This window comes from Aplidium turbinatum, chromosome 2, assembly GCF_918807975.1.
Source record: "Aplidium turbinatum chromosome 2, kaAplTurb1.1, whole genome shotgun sequence".
Lineage (NCBI taxonomy): Eukaryota > Metazoa > Chordata > Ascidiacea > Aplousobranchia > Polyclinidae > Aplidium > Aplidium turbinatum.
The window spans coordinates 35,907,419-35,928,446 of record NC_137473.1 but is presented as its reverse complement, the minus strand read 5'-3'; the positions used below and the strand labels follow the sequence as shown (position 1 = coordinate 35,928,446).

General features: G+C 36.8%; 1 protein-coding gene across 1 annotated transcript; it reads left to right on the top strand.

The window, feature by feature from the left end:
- The first annotated feature begins 6,129 nt into the window (after positions 1–6,129).
- Positions 6,130–16,633, top strand: LOC145764627 (6-phosphogluconate dehydrogenase, decarboxylating-like). Its single transcript, XM_082576265.1, has 13 exons — positions 6,130–6,204; positions 6,893–6,926; positions 7,804–7,845; positions 8,212–8,391; positions 8,946–9,130; positions 9,719–9,785; positions 10,448–10,582; positions 11,371–11,560; positions 12,788–12,915; positions 13,185–13,318; positions 13,605–13,704; positions 14,112–14,234; positions 16,194–16,633. The coding sequence occupies exons 1-13, from the start codon at positions 6,200–6,202 to the stop codon at positions 16,311–16,313; spliced, it is 1,443 nt and encodes a 480-aa protein (XP_082432391.1). The 5' UTR covers positions 6,130–6,199; the 3' UTR covers positions 16,314–16,633.
- Positions 16,634–21,028: the final 4,395 nt, after the last annotated feature.

The window sequence follows — 21,028 nt, the reverse complement described above, 5'->3', positions numbered from 1 at the left end:
TTATCTTACGATTTTTCATTTTATGTATTGCAGATTTAATTCCTGATGAGGACACACGTACGTGTCGAAAACGTTTGAGTTTATTTTATTTAATTATGTTATATTTTGTGTGAAATAAAGTATGCTAAACCCGCCAGAATTAACAATACATTAACAATGGAATAACACAGGGCAACATAAAAAAAACATTGTGTAGAGAAATAAGCGGATGATACGTTTCAGGAGTGATCATTGTACAAATTCTTTAATAAACATTTATATTTAAATTTAAAAACATTGTAAGACTTTTCTTTTATTTCTTTTGGTACTTGATTCCATAGTTTCACTCCATTAAAACATAGCATCTTCTTACCAGAGTTTGACGTTGTAGAAGGCAAATATAAATCATTTTTTTGGTTCTGACGGGTTTTATGATGGTGAATTTCATTTACAAAAATAAAGCAGCCAGCAAAGGCCCTAGGTTTTTCCACCTAGATCTGTTTTTTTTACCACATCTGGGTTTTAAGTTGTTTTTTCAAATTGGGGTAAATCTTGGTTTTTTGGTTTGTAACTTTTCTTTGATTCAAAAACTTGCTGATACAGCTCAACATAAAATTCCAAAACTAGTACAAACATTATGGCTTTCTCAAGAGCAGGTCATCAGCAGCATGTTAGAGCAGTGGGAAGCACTGGTTTTGTATATTCAGTCTCAATGTAAAACTGACAAAGTTGATGATGCACTTGTTAATCGTGGAACAAAGCATATGCTCGTTTTTTTGCAATATGCTCTTAAAAGGGTAAATACTGTCAACCTGGAATGCCACTGTGAGCATTTTCGTATGCACAAGTTGTACCGTGGTTTCTACAGAATATAGAAATATTTTGAGTCTCTTCATCAGAGAACATTACATCATGCACAGAAAATTAGGAGAAATAGATCCAAGCAATGCTGAATATCATAGGAACATGTCGAAAGGGCGCCGGTTCGACACCACTCATGAGCATGCGGCTGTGTCTTTGGCAGGACACTTAAAGGCATGCCTGAAGGTGGACACGAAGATTGGCTTCCTTGCTTTCCCGTCCACTTAATCTAAATCTTCAACCACCGGGTGCAAGCCTGGATACGACGACAGCAGCTGTGCACTTTGTGGACAAACAATAGCTCTGTTTGAACAGGAACCCCATTTGTTTTTGTATATAGTTATTAGTTATATGACATAATAACTACCAACATAAGCATGTAGGCTATATTTACATAGCCTAATTATATATAGGCTACGTGTTACTATTTGCAGCTTTCTTAGGCTTCTGTATATAATAATGATATAAAGTGGTGTTAAAAGCACAGGCAGGTTTGCAGGTACTTCTAACTGCTTTACTACGGTACCGGTACATTTTTTCTGGACCTGGGTTTTTTGCCTCATCTGGGTTTTTTGAACACACGATCTAAGTTTATTAGAAATTTGTCACTGGCATCTCTGCTTGCTGCTGTACTACAAGTAATATTGAAATCTGGAATGCTGATAATTATATTCTGCAGTCTGCACTGTGCAGAAAGCTGTTGGTTGCTGCTGATTGCTGAATTATGTTTACGCCTAACCTAGGGACCTCACATTATAAATCAAGAAGCTCCACTTTTGTAGCCACACTAGAAGAGTCAATTTAACAATTTTGTTACGTCTCACTATTACTTCAGTAGCCTACATCAGGGTTCGACCTTAACTTCATTTCGTACTGGCCAACCGGACCAGTGGCTCACCATTTGCACTGGTCCGCACAAGATCGCACTGGTCCGTCACGTTTACTGATATGCTTTGTTCGATCATATGCCTGATTACGTTTTTTTTTCTTTTGTGGGTCTTGCTCCAAGTCTACTCCCTTCCTCTTCGCGTCTGGCTTTGGAACTGTACGGTATTATACTAACCGTGGTCGGTGTCCACCATCACAACATTTTCTTCGTTCTGTAAAGCAAAAATTTGTTATGAAGAAAACTTTATTGAACAGAACACGAATTCTTTAAGCAATCTTGCATAAACCTTAAGTACGGTATTCTTACTCAATAGTACCTAATTCAATAATAACAGTCAACAATCATTATTAATTTAACCTATTTATTAAGTTAATTTGATGCCTCATCACTCACATGCTCTCTAGCACAATCTTAACATTTTTATGCATCAAATCTCTTGAGAGTACTGTACTTCCGGAGCTGACATGTTGTTGTGAGCACTGGCGCCGACTTACGGGGTTACGGGGTGGCCACACCACCCCGTAACCGCTGTGACGGGGTGGCAGCCACCCCGTTTAGGTTACATTACTTGCTGCAAATAAATATAATTTGAGCGGACGTTTAAATCTTTTTTTGATCATTGGTTTTCGCTTCAAGTCCACGTAAAGCAAGAGGTGAACCAATACAGTATTGCGAAGAAAATGATAGTTTTTGTCACAAGCATGATACTCGCGTAACATCAAGCAAGCTACGTGAAGATTACGCAACACGTGACTACGAGTTTTTTCCTTGTTGTTGTTGCGATCGTTTTATTTGTTACTTGTCATAAGTCATTGTTACATTTGTTAGGTTTACAATGGGATTTATTAATCAACAAAATACGATCTTTCCATTGCCTCCCTCAAAAATCTTTCTTGAAATTTTTTAAACTGCTCATGATATCGCTATAAATTATGCCAGCTATAAAATACTTGGAAATAAAATTATCTCGATGATTGATAGCTCCACCCCCTAAATAAATAAATGAATATCTATTTTCAAATTTCATTAAAAAAATGCAATGTTCGAAACTTTTTGAGTTTTATTTAAAAAGTGCACTTAGTAAAGTAGCAGTTTTAATGTTCTGCAAATTTACACGTTTACATGATTCTATTCGAGGAAAGCTACACCCCAATTCCCAATAATAAAAGCAACCTTTTTCAATTACTCAAGATTTTGCATTTTGAATTATTTTCCGATTTTAATTGGAGTGTACTGTTATCTACTTCTACTTCATGCTTTAATTTCTACTTTGTTATCTACTTCATGCAGTAATATTGCGTGTCAATGCATGAGAAACTGTGAGGCGGGAATTTATTGGTCTAACATAGGAGTTGCTTGTTACATCATAGAAAAAAATCACGAAAAGTCGTCCTGTAAAAGTCTGAGGCGGGAATTTATTGGTCTGACATAGGAGTTGCTTGTTACATCATAGAAAAAATTACAAAAAGTCGTCCAGTAAAAGTTTTCGCCGACATTCCAGTTTTATTCAGCTTAAAGATGCCACCGAAAAAGCGTTCAAAATTGCAGGTCATTTTTGTTGCGTCTAGTCAGGATTTCAGCCAGCATGAAAGTGACCAAACGCCTGAACGAAAGTGTGCCACTGCCAAAAGGCGTTAGCACGATCAGGGAGGTGGAAGAACCGAGCACGAGCATAGGATAATCGCTGTTGAAGGGGAAAGCTTTCAAAAATCGTGGGAGAGCGAATTCCCGTGGCTAGAATACGATAGATGCAAAGATAGAGCATTCTGTCCGATTTGCAACTATGTCGCAACTGCTTGATCTATTTGCAAGCAATGAAACAATTTCATTAATGCTTCCAACGTGGTCTGCAGTGTGAAAATATACTTATCGTTGCCTTCCACCACCTGCGAGGCGGAGCGATCGTTTAGTGCACTCAGGCGCATAAAAACTTACTTGCGATCTACCATGACGCAACAGCGATTGAACCACGTCCTAATTTTAAATGTTTATCAAGCAGAAACTGCAAGGTTACAACTTGACCAGTTGATTAACAGTTGGATTGACAGAGCTGCTGTTCGCAAAAATACTTTTGCCAAATGTTAAGTGTCAGAGCAGCAACGTAACAATAAAATTCACGACATACCTCCTGTGCTTTGTTTTAAAGTTGCTTTGTAAATTATCGAGCTACAAATCAGGTGTGAAAAGGCAATTGCCATCTACGAAACACGCTTAGTAAAAATCAAACAAAAACATGCAGTTTGAAAGTTTTTAGGTTGCCATATTGTGCTATCCGCCACCCCGTGCAAAAATAAAAGTCGGCGCCTATGGTTGTGAGTACCCCTTTTTCTTACGATTTAACACTGTGACGTGATGTTGCGAATGCTTTTTTCTTACAATTTAACACGCACGGATCACATGTTTTGTTGTTTGAAGAGAAGCGCAAACGAGAACCACGCACTCTAAATGATCAAACGACATAATACGATGATATTTTCGCACTGGACAGTCGGACCAGTGCGAAACGATTTGTACTGGTCCGCGGGGAACTCGCACTAGACATTGGCCAGAGGACCAGTGCTAAGATCAAACCCTGCTACATAGTTGACTGGTTGCGTTCAAAAAAAGTTTTTAAATTGCTTTGGAACTAGTTTCGCTATTGCTGTGTAACTCATAAAAAGTAGCAGATAAGCCAAAGTGGATGTAGTTTTGCATCCCCTTGTTCTAAAATCCATAGCCTGACAGACAAAAAAAACATGCATAAGACAATCCATAGGCTTATTGTTGCAAAGAATATAGTTTTCTTCTGTCCTGTTTCTGGTTATAATAATACTGTATCACTCAAAAACATTAAGCCTACATTTGAATTAATGGTTTTCTATTAGGAACAGCTGACTAAATGACCATATATCAAATATTGATATTTCACTTTGTTCCTGGGCTGAAAAGATTGGATTGTACAACACTAAACATTTCTTTATGTTTGTATGTTGTTGTAGTGTAATTTTATCGTGTTTCATACTATTATGCAAATTTCTAATTGACAAATAAAATGATTTTCAAAATAGCTTAAATATATCATATGGTCTATGTGCGTATTTGTGACCATTTTTTCAAGGTTCTCTGTAATTTTGTTAACTGAAACAGTTATATATATATTATATATCATCATTATCAGCCATTGTTGTTCCACTGCAGGATGAAGGCCTTCCCCATATCTTTATAATTTTGTCTGTCTTTGCACGTTTGTGTCCAGTGTTTGTCGAATTGGTAGAGTTCGTCTCGCCATCTTGTTTTCTGTTTCCCTCTTTTGCGTTTATTGTCAAGCGGTATCCAGTCAGTAACTCTTTATATATACTCTTTTTTTATTAGAAAGATACTTTTATACTCTTAAGCGTGTAATTTGATAGTATTGTTGTGTGTATTAAAATTACAATAGTGCATTTTGTAATTGCTGTTTTAATTCCAACATGCATCTGAACACCACTGTCATTCTGGCAGAATAATTCTGCGCAATCCACCTAATAAAACAATCCATAAAATTACGCAGTAATAATGAGATGACAGAAACAACACGCCGACCTGATAAAAGCACTTTTCATTGACATATTTATTTTCATGCCGCTTGAAAGTCAGGATGCCATTTTGAATTTTTTTTATAAAAAACACAGTTTTTCTAAAAACTTAATTGAAACAACAAAAAACAGGTCACATAGTTCACGTAAAAAGAGTAATTTTTTTTCTGTCAAATTATTTTCAATTGCATTACAAATTTATGAAGTGGACGGAATTACCTCGAATTGCAAATACGCACATCAATCCTAGATCTACCAATTAAATCAGTATTTAGGTTAAAGTGGTACCACCATCAATAAATGGACCTATAAGTATTGATACCCACATAATTTATAACCACATAATTTTTGAGGTCACAATAAGCACTTTGTAATATGGCCATTTTTTAGAATAAAGGGTTGCATGCTGGGTTTTTTTTTTGCAGAGACTTTTCAGTCATTTGTCCGAAATGACCTGAAAAAATTCGGTCATTTTTTATTTATTTTGGTCATTTTTTCTGATGAAACTATTTCCTTTCAAGTAGCTGATACAAACCAAAATTTGCACTTCCTGACTATCTGCAACATTAAGTTTTGCTGAGAAACGTTGTTTTTTTCGGACATTTTGACCAAATTGACTATATATTTTTTTGGACATTTTGACCGAATTTACTATATATTTTTTTGGACATTTTGCTAAAAAATCAGTCAATGACCGAAAAAAAAAAAAAAAAAAAAGCAGGTTGCATGGCTACTCCAAACATTAGGTCTAGGTTACTACTGCAAACAAATTGTCTATGTTACAGTAGCTTACTTTGTTTCAATTAAAACAAAAACTGGCTTACTGTTCCATATTTTTGTAGATAATTTGCTGATAAAGAAAAAGTTGTTTAAGTTTGAGTTTATAGTTCACTCAAGTTTGAAAAACACCATCAATATGTCGTAAGTATGGTCATTATAATTGTTATAATTGCATGTGACGGCTCAGTCGGCTCTGTGTATTGTTGGTTTGTCTGTCACAGAAAACATGCAGTCGTGTCATAGTAAAATATGGAGCAGGTGACTGCAGCTATTTGCTTTTTTAGTATCTTTTGTGTTCTGTATCATGCAATTACATTACGGTATACTATATATATGTTTATGCTGGTTGTCACACCACTCAGCATGAGACAACTCAGCAAGTGCTTCGACTCCGCAATTACATTTCAGCTACTGCCAAGTCAGCAAATGAGATTGACATGCTTGCTTACGTTGAACTTGCTTGGTCATCGCTTGCCAAACTCAGTTTGCTGACTTGTACCATAGGCTACCAAGTTATGGCTTGCTCCGAAGTTGTTACTTGCTCAGTTTCATCATTTACCAACTTCAGTCACTAGCTCAAATGTTACCAGCTTAATTCACAACTGCTGACTTTTAGGAGACTCATTTATGCTGTGATGGTAAATAAAAATATTTTGATCTAAATTAGGTTTAAGTAACTTTGTTGTTCAATCGCTTAATGTCAAGTTACATAAAGTGACAATTTAATCAATACATATAGGTGTTTGTTTATTCTATCAATTTTTTGTATCAGTATTATAAAACTTGACCTATATATACTATGTTCTAACTACTTCCATCTTTGTTTCAGAGCTGATATTGCATTGATTGGATTGGCTGTTATGGTAAGAAACTGATTGACTTTTGAGTTCTTGTTCATTCAATGTTTATATTCTTGTGGTATTTTACATGTTTTTTTTAAATATCTGTTATGAAGATATATATATAATATGTTTTTATATATTCAAACAAAAATGCTATTAGTAATAGTATGAAGTGTTCAGGTTCAAACAAAAAAGCCAAGAAGAGGAAATTACATCACATTCAGTTATTAGTTTCTAAAAACCTCTACAGCCTGTTTCACCCTTACTGGGGATCATCAGAAGGTCCTTTTTAAATAGAAGGTCCTTTTTGAATAAGGACCTTGTGGTATATATATGAATCTATTATCCGGTATCTATAACAATCTAATGTATGGATGTATTTAACATATCTATATCAATTCATTTATTTCATGAGGTAATTTGAGCTTTTGAAAGTGAGGGTATTTTAATATAACTTCAACAAACATCACCCAGATGAAAACTTACTATCTACTGTGCTGAGAAGGCCTGAATGGCAAAACGGTGTTCCACTGTCTGTAGATAATTCATAACTTAACTGCAGACAGGACGTCACTGTTTCAACCTTAAGGTCTCATCAGTGCAGTAAATGTACAGTAGACTTGAACACCTTATTGCTATAATACATAATTCAGCATGGTGATATTTCCGTTTGTGGTACGCAAGGAACCACGTTGTGATACTTTCACCCACCTTACCAGAGTGCACACACTGCCAGAACGGTGAGCTATGCGTAATGCAACAGCAAGGTGTCTGCTTTACCCAAGCAAAAGTTACTTGTTGCTTCAATATTTCGATAGTGCTCAGGCATTCCATCATAAAACTGGACAAAAGATTTTGTTTTTCAAAGCAAAAAGTTATAACGTTTTACTATGTTTAGGGCCAGAACTTAATTTTGAACATGAACGATCATGGTTATGTGGTAAGTTATACTACATTGTGCTGTTAGATATTTTGCTACCTTCTAATGAACTGTCGGTAATTGACGATATTTTACACATACTAAATACCTAGACATTTTTATTTGCATGTTAAGTTCAACACATCTTGGCCAAAGTTCCTTTGATGACTTCTGGAATTAGAAGTGGTCTTGATGCATCAGTTTTGGTTAAGTGTTTACTGTAATATTGGCTTATAACAATCTTTAATGTGTAAACAGATAGTTCCCGCTGACTGTCAAAACTTGACTGTTGAGAAACTGCTTAATGAAATAAAAAACAATTTTTTTTTATTAACTCTTGTTATTTCATAATCTTCATAAAACTATTGGTGCATTGTTTTTGCATAGGTTTGTGCATATAATCGAACGACTCAAAAAGTACAGAATTTTTTGGACAACGAAGCCGAAGGTACCAAAGTTATAGGTGCCTTTTCTATTGGTGAAATGGTTAACAAATTAAAGAAGCCACGTCGCGTTATGATGTTGGTAAAAGCTGGACCAGCAGTGGATGCATTCATTGAACAACTGGTAAAACATTTCACAAAATAATCTGTTAATCAATGTTTTTGTTATGATTAATAATCATTTTGGAGGTATTCTCCTATAAAATGGGGGGTAGCATGGCCAGTAGGGGTGCAAAGCCAATTTTGTTGTTTTTTGCCAAGTTGTCAGGGATGTAGAGTGTAGACCCCCATTTGCTTGAATTTCAAAAAAAGTTTTTTTCACTCCGCCCTATTGATTATTATATATCTATGTTTGATAACCATTAGCAACCAACTTGCTAATAGGTTGAATTCCCAGCTGATCTCCAAACTTGAAGATAATAAATTACACAGTCAGAGTATCTGAAAAAAAAAGTATCAATCATTTGATAACCAATAACCATAGTACATATGCTTCCATCATGCCTCCTTTTTGTTATACATTTGGTGATGGTTCACTTCTATCACCCATGTTTAGTTTCTCGGTAAGAGACCACCAGCAGATTGACCACAGAGAGGAGTGCAATGACGTGAAATCACTCTAGAAATACAAAAAAAACTATGTTTGATGTGTTCATTTCATATAGATTTTTAAAACAGATTCCTTTGCTTTCGCCGGGAGATATCATCATTGATGGAGGCAACTCGGAATACACTGATTCCATTCGACGAGCTAATGCGTTAGAAAAACAAGGTCTTCTTTTTGTTGGTTCCGGAGTATCAGGCGGCGAAGATGGGGCAAGATATGGCCCTTCTCTTATGCCAGGCGGCTCACCCAAAGCATGGTTTGTACATATTAGAATAGTCTGCTCCAATAAAACTGAGCACTTGTTCCCATTCAACTTTGCCGTGTATCTATATGTACAATTGTACAGATACCCTTGTGTGCTACATCGGATACGTCATAATGTTCAGATATTAAAAATATTTATGCACTGTGTAAACTGTTTTTGATGTTGTATATGGATTTGTTATATAAAAATGCAAAAGCAAAACTAGTCAGAATTCAGTTGAAAACACATTTTCAAGTCAAATGTTTTCTTTAGAACTTCATGTTTGAAAACCTAACTTAAACAGCTTAACTAATTTGGCCTTGGTTCAACGGCGCATTTGGTTCAAATAAACTGAGCTACTATTTGTTCAGCCTACAGCAAGGCTGTATTATTGTAACTCTAAGCTGAAAATTGAACTTTAGTCTCAGCGGTCACGCCTATATTAATGGTTTAAGCTTTCTTCAACACCCAACACTACTAGAATTATATTTCTGAACAAGCTTTCAGTTTCACAGCATAAGGTCACATTCCTTTGTCCAACCTTACCAGACCAACCTTAGAAAATATATATTATATAATTTAAAATTTCGAAATATTTAGGCCACACATCAAGGCCATATTCCAAGGCATATCTGCAAAGGCTAATGGTGAACCGTGTTGCGAATGGGTGAGTAACTACAGTACTGGACAATTTATTATGAATTTTTTTTTTTTTTTTTGGACAATTTTACAGCAAATCTCAATTTTTTTTGTTTTTCCGATAACTGAGAGCTCGGAAATAATTGTAATGGTGGCCCAAAGCAAAGAGCTGCCATTCTACACAATCGGTATTCAACAGCGCCACATTGTGACGTCATAATGGACGTCACAAAGGCTCAACTGAACTGCTGGCATTGTATTAGACTTGCGCCATTATGACATCACAATATGGCATTATTACGTGATTTTGAATAGTAATACCGATGTTGGAGAATTGCAGCTTCTTTGCTTTGAACCACCATTATATTTATTGTAGTGCTCTCAGTTATCAAAATAAAATCTGAAATTTGCTGTAAAATTGTCAAAAAAAATCCATAATAAATTGTCCATTACTGTACGTCTGAGTCGACCAAAATTGGTTTATCTAAAAGGCCAAAACTTTTGATGTTTGAATGGATTCCACTGAAATATCTTAAATGTTAAAGCTCAATAATTTTTCACGCTATTTGCACAAGAATTCCGCCAGTCTATTTAAATGAATCATTAACAAACTTTCGAGTGGCATATGTGAGATAAAATGAAGTTGAAAATGGACTTAAAACAGCAACCACTTTATGCAAACATCCTTAGGTTGGCGAAGGCGGTGCGGGTCATTATGTGAAAATGGTCCACAATGGAATCGAATACGGAGACATGCAATTGATCTGTGAGATTTACCACATTATGAAGGACGTGCTTAAAATGGGCAACGACGAGATATCTGCGGTTTGTTTTATAATTTAAATTAATAAAGTTGGCCTGACCAGTCAAAATAATATTTACCACCTAGTACCTTTATCACGTTTATTTTTTCAGAGATATGTTTTGCTGTACTTTTACAATTACATGCTTACAGTGATACTTTTTAATTATTTATTTAAGAAAACGTTTAGCAGTAATTTTAAAGAGATTTTTAATTTCGACATTCTTAAGTAGAATTATTTTTTAGGATTCAACCTTGTCGTTCAGCTTGTGTGGTCATTATTAATTCTTTTGCATTGAAGTGATTGTCGTTGTTAGCTTGCTTTTCCTGAAAATGCACTGCACGGATCCGACTGCCTCAGTCAGAAGTTGTAGCTTTAAAACCCTCTATAATATCATAATCCGCTAGAATCAAATTAATCATAGCTGGTATAATAGACGGAAATATATACACTAGCGTGATTAATCGGTTTTGTGAATCAACGAAAGTCTAACTGAGTTCCATGCATTATGAAACATTTATGTTGGTAATCGACTGCGCTAGGAATTAAGTGGCGGACAGCTGTTTGTTTCGTAAGTAATCGTAGCTTATTCTAATGGCCAGGTTGTGAATCACTACCTTGAAACACATTATGTCCTTTGTAAACTAAAACGATTACTGAAGCTAAAAAATATCCTGGTGTGTTTCAAATGATTAACTACCTAAGATGAACTGTGTGCTCTTCACCTCAGTGCGATAGTGAGCAAATGATCATAGCAGCAGCGATGCACAGAACTAACCGATTTTGTTTTAAAAGCTTTTTTCTCTCTAGATATTTGACGAATGGAACAAAGGAGATTTGGATTCCTTCTTGATTGAAATCACTCGAGACATTCTCAAGTTTCGGGACTCGGACACACTTCATTTACTGGACAAGATTCGAGACACTGCTGGACAGAAGGGAACTGGGAAATGGACCGCCATATCAGCCTTACAGTCTGGAATGCCAGTAACTCTAATTGGTAACAACTGTTTAGTAAAATTCACCAGTGGCCAGATCTTCTATAATTTCACCAATGAAAATGAGTAGTTTCCCCACCTTCTCTAATAATACAATAAACTTATAATCTTCAAAGAAAAGCTTTTCACAAAGCCTAAGGGTAATTGTTAATATTTAATAATTCACCCAGTAAAGTCAATTCAGTCAGTTTATCTGTTGTACAATAAAATTGCTTTTCTTTCACAGTTGTCAGTGGTACTACGGCACAGATATTGCATCTGTTTCATTGAGGAAAAAGCTGTTGGCAGTATTTGCTAATTAAGGAAATGATATTTTTGTAATGCAGTTAGGAGATAAAAGCCTTCCTTAGTTATAAAGCAAAAATGTCATATCATTTGGTACAATGTAATTTTTGTTTATCTTTTGCATAAATTTACATTTTAATTTTTTTCTTTAATGGATTGAATAGATACATTATTTTTTCATAGATCAAATACAAAAAAACGAATCAAGTGTATGTGAATTGTCAAACGACTGGTTGTGTACAACACAGCCAACTCGTGGCGTTTTGAAGACTGTGCTATAACTTGAGCCTACTGTTTATGAGAGCTACAAAATATACAACTTTAGTAGCCTATATCAAACAATATCGACCTATAGACACAGGCCTTGCCAATGTGCGAATCCATAACAATGACTGGAGGCTGATGTAATTTTGCTTTTGAACTCAAGAGCTAATTGTACCATACATCTCTTTGAAATGAGAATGAATTGTTGTGAGAATTGAAAGTGTCAAAATGTGATCATTGAATCTCAAATCATTGCAAAACCCTGGAGTTTCAATTTTAAAAAAATCACACTTTTTTTTCCCGAAATACACAATAATTCAGGCATTTAACCCTAGAACATGTTTTATAAAACTTTCCCTTTTTACCAGTTATGCCACATGGTCTTTTGATATCCAGAATCTGTTAAAATGTAATTCAATTGTTGCAACAGTAGCACAAAATATTCACAAAAACAATATTTATAAATTAATACTCATATTAACAACGTATACTAGCTAGTCTGACTGCTATCAAGCATGGCAGGTTAGCCTCCAGTCAAATTGCAAAGCTTGCACGCTGGCCTGACCTGTGTGTATAGGTTTCCATGATAAAAATCTAGCAATGTATTTAATAAGTTTCCTCTCTACCCTCCCAAACTTCGAAGATGTTGAGCTAAGCATCTGCTGTGTATTTCTTGATAGGTGAAGCTGTTTTTGCCCGATGTTTGTCGTCTTTAAAAGATGAAAGAGTGGCCGCTTCCAGTCTTTTACAAGGTCCCTCCGTCGCGTTCGAAGGAGATAAAGCTTCGTTCATCAAGGACTTGCAACAAGTAAGCCTAGTTTTACGCAAATTCTGCTTCAACTTATGCTGCTTTTTTGAGGTTACTGCGAGACGGACTCTGCCCAATTCGTGACATGTTAGGTGAGATGAGTGCTGTTTAAGGAACGGCTCTGCTTAGTAAGGGACCCGAATTGCCTCATGAGAAATGTCATATAGATCCACCCTGATTGTCGAAAAGAAGTAAAATACAGACTTGCTCCGCACTGTTCACAAGAAAGTTTTTATCTCGTTTCAAAACATTTCTTATTTTACACTCAGGCACTATACGCTTCAAAAATTATTTCCTACGCCCAAGGCTTCATGTTAATGAGACAAGCAGCAAAGGAACAAGGTTGGAATTTGAACTATGGAGGGATAGCTTTGATGTGGAGAGGAGGGTGCATTATAAGAAGGTGGGTTTTTGTGGTTCAGATGCTAATTGAAAGAATTGTTTTATAATACTATGCGTTGTCTCATTATAGTTTGCAAAGCAGATCAACCAAAAGTTGTTGTTATATCTCAAAAACGGTCATCACTATTGCGAAAAGGGTTAGTCAGTAAAAATTTGTGTTTCAAAAGGAACTCATTTTATGACTTTTTCGTTCGTCATCGGTTAAAGAGATTGAAAACTCTCGTTATTTAGCATATGCATAGGAGCATGTACGCGAATCAATGTGCTGTAACGCATCTCTTGTTTAGTGTGTTCTTGGGGAAAATTAAAGAAGCTTTTGACAAGAACCAGGACTTGACAAATCTCTTGCTCGACGATTTCTTCGTAAAAGCCGTTCAGAAGGCAGATGTAAGTTGAGTACAAAACTCAGAAAAAAAAACATCCCTTTTTACATTTATTGAATGTTTATAGGCGTTTAACCAATGCAGAAAGGTCGGTTTTTGCTAGAGAGGTATTAGAAAAATCAGAAGTCTAAATCACCCAACTAGAGAGCAAAAACACTGGTGGGTTTGTATTCTTGACTTTAAATCGTCATTTCACGTTACATACACAATACACATCCTGCTATGAGGTTCTTACCTAGACAACTAAATTCGTTATTGTTACATTGATTCAACGTCTGCGGGTAGTGCAAGTATGATAAAGTTGCATTTGCAAAACTTCATACAGACTTTAAACAGAAATAAACTTTATTTCAGAAACGTGTGATTTTCTTTCAATGAAGTAATCTCGAACAATATTTATTTGTTTTTTAGCCTGGATGGCGACGTGTAATTTCCACTGCAGTGAAACACGGCGTTCCTTGTCCTTGCTTGAGCACTGCCCTCAGCTTTTTCGACGGATACCGATCTGAAAATCTACCAGCCAATCTCATACAGGTAAGATAACGGATCCATTTTGGTAATTAATTAATTTGTATAAATATCTCCAAGAATTGAACAATAAATGCTAACTTATCAATACTACCGTACGAAAAGTGCTTAATGCCAAGCAGAGCGAATTGCATCAAAATTAATTACTAGTTCACTAAAAACCTCTACGGCCTGTTTCACCTTAATAGGATCATCAAAAGGAACTTATTGCAATGTTTATAGAATCTGTTGAAGAGCTTTTTTTGCCCGAAGCCTTATATTTAGCCAACCGAGCTACAGTAGAATTCGCCTATAACGGCACCTCTAGGGGATTTGCAAAAACTGACGTTATAGCCGAATTGACGTTATAGACGAACTACCGCAAACTATTCCACAACTGTCTTTTGATTAAAGAAAGAGGTGTATAATCCAATCAGGGTTACTGTGTAGCCTACCGGTACCACCAAACTGACAAAAGGCACGCAGAAAATACAGTAAACAAAGAAATTGTTTAAAAAAATAACCTACAGCGAAAGGTACAGGAAATTTGCGCAATAGGCTACAGCTCGTTGCATACAGTAGTAGAGAAGTTCATTGTTTATTAGCGAAAAAGGCATTGATCTTGAGCTGTTTCGGTTTTGACACGGATTTGACACACCTGTAGACTAGAGTGTAGAGCTGCTTTTTACACGTAATAGTTTTTCACGCGGGAAAAAAAAGTTAATTAGTTTATACAGTACTGCACGTACGCTGTTGCTTTGAGTTGTTTAAAGGTCAGCTGTAGAGCTGCTTTTTACACGTGATAGTTTTTCACGCGGGAAAAAGGTTAATTCAGTTAAAGTCCCTGCTGAGAACGACGTAGCAAAATAAATGGAAGACATTTTGCAAGCAGCAGCGCTAATTGGATTAAAAGACTGACCGGTCGTGGTGAAGGTGATGGCTTAAAGTGACGTTATAAACGAACAAAATACGTCTGGGGACTAATAAAGGGTGCTGTTATACGCGAATTGACGTTATAGGCGATGCTGTTATAGCCGAACTACAATGTATGTAAAAGATAGGAATTCTGCCGGGACCGAGCGAAATGTGACGTTATAGGCGAATTGACGTTATAAACGAAGCCGTTATAGGCGAATTCTACTGTATAACTCCGTATGAACTTGATATGATTTCTTTACCATATGTTTTGTTTGGGACGTTCTGAAGATGTTTGTCTTGTCCGATTCACCACATCAGCAAACTTTCGAATGTTTGTTTGTTTTATTATCTTTATCCTGCATTGCGGGAAAGCGGACTTGAGCGCTATGCATCGGTGTACGCCTTCCGACGTACACCTGACCCACGCTGCAGCCGACTGCAAGGTCTGTTTCCGTTGTCTACTCTACTTATGACTTAAATTTGGTACTACCCATTACTCGAAATCGATCACTGGGTAGAAGCAATTATCGTAAAGTTTCTTGCCCAGAGAAACAACAGCAAGTGCGGGTGGCTGGAGTCGAACATGCAGGCTCTCGACTGCGAGCCCAACGCGCTAACCACTCGGCCACTGCTGCTGCAAATGATGTTCAATACTTTTTGTAATTTGAAATGCTTCGAAAACATTCACGCAATGCGAAAGTATTTCATTTAGGGAACGTTCAAATATTACGTAACGCCTTCGAGGGGGGGGGGTTTATGCAAAGCGTTACGTTAGCGTCACATCGGGGGGGAGGGGTTCAAGCAAAACGTTACGTAACGCTTACGAGTACGAAATGGTAGTTTTTTGTGCTGAATTCGTAGTGAAAAAGCGTTACATGGGGGAGGGGGGGGTCAAAAATTCGGAAAAAATGCGTTACGTAATATTTGAACGTTCTCTTAGATCGCTTGTGAAGACAGACAGAAATAAAGCTTTTGCGTTGAGATGTATAGTTTTGTACTCACTGTACCGGTAAACCATACCTAACTTTTTCATAACTTAACACTACTTAGTAAAATCATGATTTACAGGCACAGAGGGACTACTTCGGAGCCCACACTTACGAACTATTAAGTAACCCTGGCAAATTTCATCACACGAACTGGACGGGCCATGGTGGCCAAATATCTTCATCTTCCTACAACGCTTAATAACATCGACCGAGTAGTTCGATTTTTCCTGCTATGCAGTTTCAATCGCTTTGTGATAAAATATGAAACCTAATGGGTGCTTTAAAATTCAAACACTGCACGTAATTAAATCGCGCGACCAACAAGTCGGACTTCATATTGTTGTGTGCATTAGTTCAAAAGATATTGATATATTACACATATCAACTTTTTAATCGTCTAATATCAGTATACATGCGAATTACAATCTTGTCAATTTGCAGCCTGTTTTGATTGTGTAATTGTCAGATGGAATTGTGATTGACAGCAACCTGGAGCTGAAACAATTTCTCTTAGTGCTGTGGTATCTCGTTTCATCAACATTAAAAATAATTAGACTAAATTTGCAGTCTAAAAACTGACAGTTATGCCAGACCTCAGCATAAACACAAAGCATTATAGTCTGGTCAGTTATGCACGTTTTAGGGCTGTTTTGTGCAAATTTGGGTAGACATTTTTCATATGCATTTTCAAGTTCCTTAGACACATTAGACTCAAAATCCGTCTGGAGCCCAAAAATTTCGGGGGTGGAAAGTCCCCAAAATGCCGCTGCCGTTTGGGGGGTAGTGATGGCTAGAGAGCATGTATAAAAATTGTTTTATGTTTTTTAAATGGCATATGAGTACTTGTTTGGGGGTAATTTGGCCTGAAAAACCGTTTGGAAGCATCAATTTTAACCGAAAACAATCATTGAACCAGATAATGGACAACAGTTGTCCGAAACACTAAAACCGTATGGATAAAATGATCGTTTTTGTGTAGGCTAGGTGGCAATACGTGAAAGCGGGAGGCAAGTTTACAGTAACCTGGGCAGTGAAAGGGTGCGAATTTAGTTTTGAATTGCATTTGCCCAGACAGATTAACTTTTGAGTTTTAAGAGTAGGATTGGCAGTCAGTCAGCCTTCGGGAAACATTGAGATTGGTCAGTCACAAAGAGAAATCCAACTATAGGCCTACTATTCTCTACAGGGAATACAAAAATTGGATTCCTCTTTTGTTTAGTCTATTTCCAGCAGGGAATAGAAAAGTTTGACTTCCCTTTATTCAGTCAATAGACACACCATTGCAACAATTTTAATCTTTCTGAGTTACGGTACATCTTTTGTTTGTCTCCTATAATATGACCTAATATTGGTACAAACCAGGCAGTGTTAGAATTATCCAATAGGCTATGAAAACTGATAAGTGTTAGAATAAACAAGCTATCAGTTTTGTGGTTCTGACTTGCTTCAAGTGTAATTGTACGACAGTTGTCAATGTTGTTTCACCATTTCAATCATTTCACCATCCTGATTACACTAATTTGTCCGAAGCAATCAGAATATGACAAAATTTGTTTGCCTTATCAAGCTATTTGCGGGTTGATTGTAAAGAACACCAAAATTTTCACTAGTCCCTGCCGCACCCCTGCAACTCAGTCACAGCTGTCTCATGGACGCACAAAGGACAAGGCTGGTTTTATCAACTGCCAACTTACGATCAAGCTGTACTCTATTAGGTCTAAAAACTTGATGCAAGCCTTGTTTCATCATGAGATAACCTTATCTTACTATAGCACTCTTCGCTTCATTGAAGAACTCTCAGTTTATTGCAGATCAGGTGGAAGAGTATTACCAACTGCCCTACGACATGGTGTATTTACTGTGGTAGTTGATGACAACATCGACCAAAACAGCTCCAGTTCTGCTGCAACTCATCACCTGCATGGAACATCCGTTTCAATCATGCAGTTTCAATTGCATAATGATCAAGGTGAACACCGGGTCAGAAGAAAGTATGCAGACATGGCCACAGACGAGGTACACCAACTGAAGTCAAATAGCACATGTTCGCTTGATACATTCCTCAATGTATCACTTGCAAAGCTGCCTAAATATGCACAACGCCCCCAATACACTATGCATGACTTTGAAGAATCATTTAAAGAGAACATTCAACTGGTACTCCAACAACAAAACAGTGAAGAAGATTACTGCTGAAGGTGAAGGATGCTGTAAGCAATTACTACAATGCAAAGGGAAGAAGAAGATTACAGTACCGGTACTCCTCCTTCATGGGTTGCATACCATACAACTAAAGCAAGAGATCAAACTGCAAACATCACAACAATCCATAGCATTCTTCCAATAATCGACCATGTGAGTCATAGCTGGGATTTGTAACTGCACATTATGAGCATTGCTTGTTTGTTTTGTTTGTGTTTCATATCTTTATCCTGCATTGCGGGAAAGCGGACTTCAGCGCTATGTATCGATGTACGCCTTCCAACGTACACCTGACCCACGCTGCAGCCGACGGCAATGTCTGTCTCCAGTTGTCTACTCTACTTATGACTTAAATTTGGTACTACCCATTACTCGAATTCGATCACTGGGTAGAGGCAATTATCGTAAAGTTTCTTGCCCAGAGAAACCGGAATGGCCCGTTTCGGTGAGTCCGATCCCTTAACGGGGGATGTGCGTATCAGGCAGGATGGATAATTATGGGGAAACACTATAAATCAGTCTGTTTGTCCATCTGTTGAACATTGGGATTGGGTTAAATTGCAGAAGGAGCTGAGCATTCAGTGGACAACAGATGCAAGAGCACAACATTTGGAAAGACTGACGAAGACTTGCAAGTGCAAGATGGCTAAATGTGACAACTGTCAATGTGCAAAATTAGGGTTGCAATGCCTTAGTTTTTGTACCTGTAAGAGACAATGTGTAGTGTAGCATGACATTGAAGAAGATCATTTCATTGAGTAAAACAAACAACAACTATATTATATACGGTACGGTAATCAACAAACCATTTGCAAAATATTGTGCTTTTTGACTTTTTTTTTGCAATTTTTTGCTATTTTAATGTAAATAACTGGCTTTGTGATGATTTTAGATGAAAATAGGTGCTTTTAAACGAGTTTTTGGGCCAAATTACCCTAAATTGATTACCCACATGCTATAATTTAAAACATTTTGACATTTTCTTGTATGCGCTTCATTGTCTTGTAGCCCCAAAAGTGGGAGCAGCCGTTTGGGCATCTTCCACCCCCAAAATTTTCGGGCTCCAGACGGTTTTTACATCTACTGCACCTAAGCAACTCGAAAATATAGGTGAAAAATGTCTACCCAAGTTTGCACCGAAATGTGCATAACTGACCAGACTATTAATCAAAACGCAAGTTGTAATATTCACTATTCAACACCAAAACTGACCGTGACACTAGTTAAGCGTCACATTATGTCAGACTTGGACTACATATTCCAGTTGCCTAATTCGATGAATTAGAGCGAAAAATCAGTAAATTCTAAGTTGGTGAAATCTTATTCACTCCAGTTCTAACCTAACTTCCGATTTGTCCAACAGCATTTTTCGGCAAATAAAAGGAAACTGCGCTCTTCAACCTCATGCAAGAGAAATACAACACGCCGATTATTACACCGCTGAAGCAGCAAAGCCATTAAAAACTCGATTAATTTACTAATTTACCTGCGTCACATTGTCTATTATATCGGTATAAAATGATCGGTGGATCACCTTGCCCCACCCACCACCTCACTTTAACTCAGTCTCAGTTTAAAACTAAAAAGCAAGTGCCTGTTTGACGACCACGAAATGGCAGTAGTTTTAATTTGTTTTTTTTTTATATATATTATATTAGACCGAGAGCCAGGTCGATTTATTTGACTGTCTGGGTCAGTAAGGTTTGACAAGTGTTTCTAGACTGAAATTTTGTGTAGATTTCAAAAATAAACCTCTTACTTGCACTAGCCTGACCGTTTTTGTTATATTAAGCATTTTCCGAGATGATGCCTGTCAATATCGCTATATCCGACTAAGGGTGCACCATTTGCCCCCGACCTTTAGCAAAAAACCTGAACTTTTTTTGCTTATGAGGTTATCTTAAAAAACAACTTTTACAAAGTTTCATTTTGATTGGACAAAGTTTAACCCCCCCACCCGGCCATTTTCTAAGGAGACTAACGGCGTTTTCTTCATATTATCGCCACTAGATGGAGCTGCTTACAAGATGCAACTGCATATTTACTTTGGAAACATACCCCTCTTAATTCTGCATAATTTAAAAAAAAAATTATCTGAATTGGCCAATGGGAAGCAGAAATATGGGCAGTTTTGTACTCTCCCCTAGTGCAATACTGCCTCTAGTGGCAAAAACATAACAACAATTATCTCCTTAAATGTCCATCCAATTGAAGCAAAACTGGTGTCTAACCCCCCATTTTCAAGGGTGGTAAGTTCATTTTTGCTGCTAGTTTTAAAGATTCTGTCCACTAGGTGGCAGAAAACTTGCTTTTCATAAGTTTAAGCTAACGTAACCGCTTGGACTTGACTTCAAATATGCAAAGTTTCAACAAATGCAACTCATTGAGATGTATATCATTGAAAACAAACAAAGAAAGAACAGTGCAACATCTATTGTAATTGTGATAGATATTGTACAGCAATAACCTTACACGAATTTCACATCATAAAGGTCACACAGGTAATGAAACAGTAAACTCGCAATTAGATTGTCAGATACCATGACGCTGAATCTATTTTCCTATTTCTTTGGTTTGGTAATTTTTTTCGGGAATTCTCTACTACTTGTAAAATGTTTTGGTATCGTTCTTCCTTGAGAGCAGTCCCATGAAAATCCTGGACCAGTTTGACTCCTCGCTCTGCTGTATCATTAACCACACTGATGTTATTCA

Bases quoted from the DNA above. Each gene is read 5' to 3' on its own strand.
- LOC145764627 (XM_082576265.1), top strand. The intron at 7,846-8,211 runs GTAAGTTATACT...GTTTTTGCATAG, and splicing joins TGAACGATCATGGTTATGTG to GTTTGTGCATATAATCGAAC. The intron at 11,561-12,787 runs GTAACAACTGTT...ATTTCTTGATAG, and splicing joins AATGCCAGTAACTCTAATTG to GTGAAGCTGTTTTTGCCCGA.